Source organism: Mesitornis unicolor, unplaced genomic scaffold (assembly GCF_000695765.1).
Source record: "Mesitornis unicolor isolate BGI_N332 unplaced genomic scaffold, ASM69576v1 scaffold33003, whole genome shotgun sequence".
NCBI classification, from domain to species: Eukaryota; Metazoa; Chordata; class Aves; order Mesitornithiformes; family Mesitornithidae; genus Mesitornis; species Mesitornis unicolor.
Window position 1 is genome coordinate 4493 of NW_010173187.1, and position 594 is coordinate 5086.

General features: G+C 65.0%; 1 protein-coding gene across 1 annotated transcript in view; it reads right to left on the reverse strand.

Moving 5' to 3' along the window:
- The window catches only part of JUP (junction plakoglobin), a 7523-nt gene that overhangs the window by 2824 nt on the left and 4105 nt on the right, over positions 1-594 (reverse strand). Inside the window, 1 exon segment of the mRNA XM_010180629.1 lies at positions 3-126. Coding sequence (XP_010178931.1) covers positions 3-126 — 124 coding nt within the window.

Sequence of the window (594 nt, forward strand, 5' to 3'; positions counted from 1 at the left end):
CCTGTAGCGGGGCATGGTTGGCCGGGCACAGGGCCAGGTTGCGGATCAGCCCTATGGTAGCCTGGGGAGAAGGGGGGAAGGAGAGATTTGTCCTGACTGAGACTGGAGCGGTGTGTGCGTCCTGTGGAACTGGCCGGGCCCCCTCCTCCTGTCCCTCCAACTTCCTCCCACACCGGATCCAGCTCCTCCCCACAGGGGAAGCCAGGACGAGCATCGATCCCTGCCGAGCAGGGCAGGGAGCCATTTCCTCCATTAGCCGCCATCCTGGACCATTAGTCCACCATTGCTCCACGCACAGCACCAGCCAGCGGTGTGTGCGTCCTGTGGAACTGGCCGGGCCCCCTCCTCCTGTCCCTCCAACTTCCTCCCACACCGGATCCAGCTCCTCCCCACAGGGGAAGCCAGGACGAGCATCGATCCCTGCCGAGCAGGGCAGGGAGCCATTTCCTCCATTAGCCGCCATCCTGGACCATTAGTCCACCATTGCTCCACGCACAGCACCAGCCACAGACCCCTCGGCAGCACATCCCACCATTGCCTCACTCGAGCCCAGCCACCGGCTGCCTCCAGCCCCCAGCAGCTCCCCAACCCCTC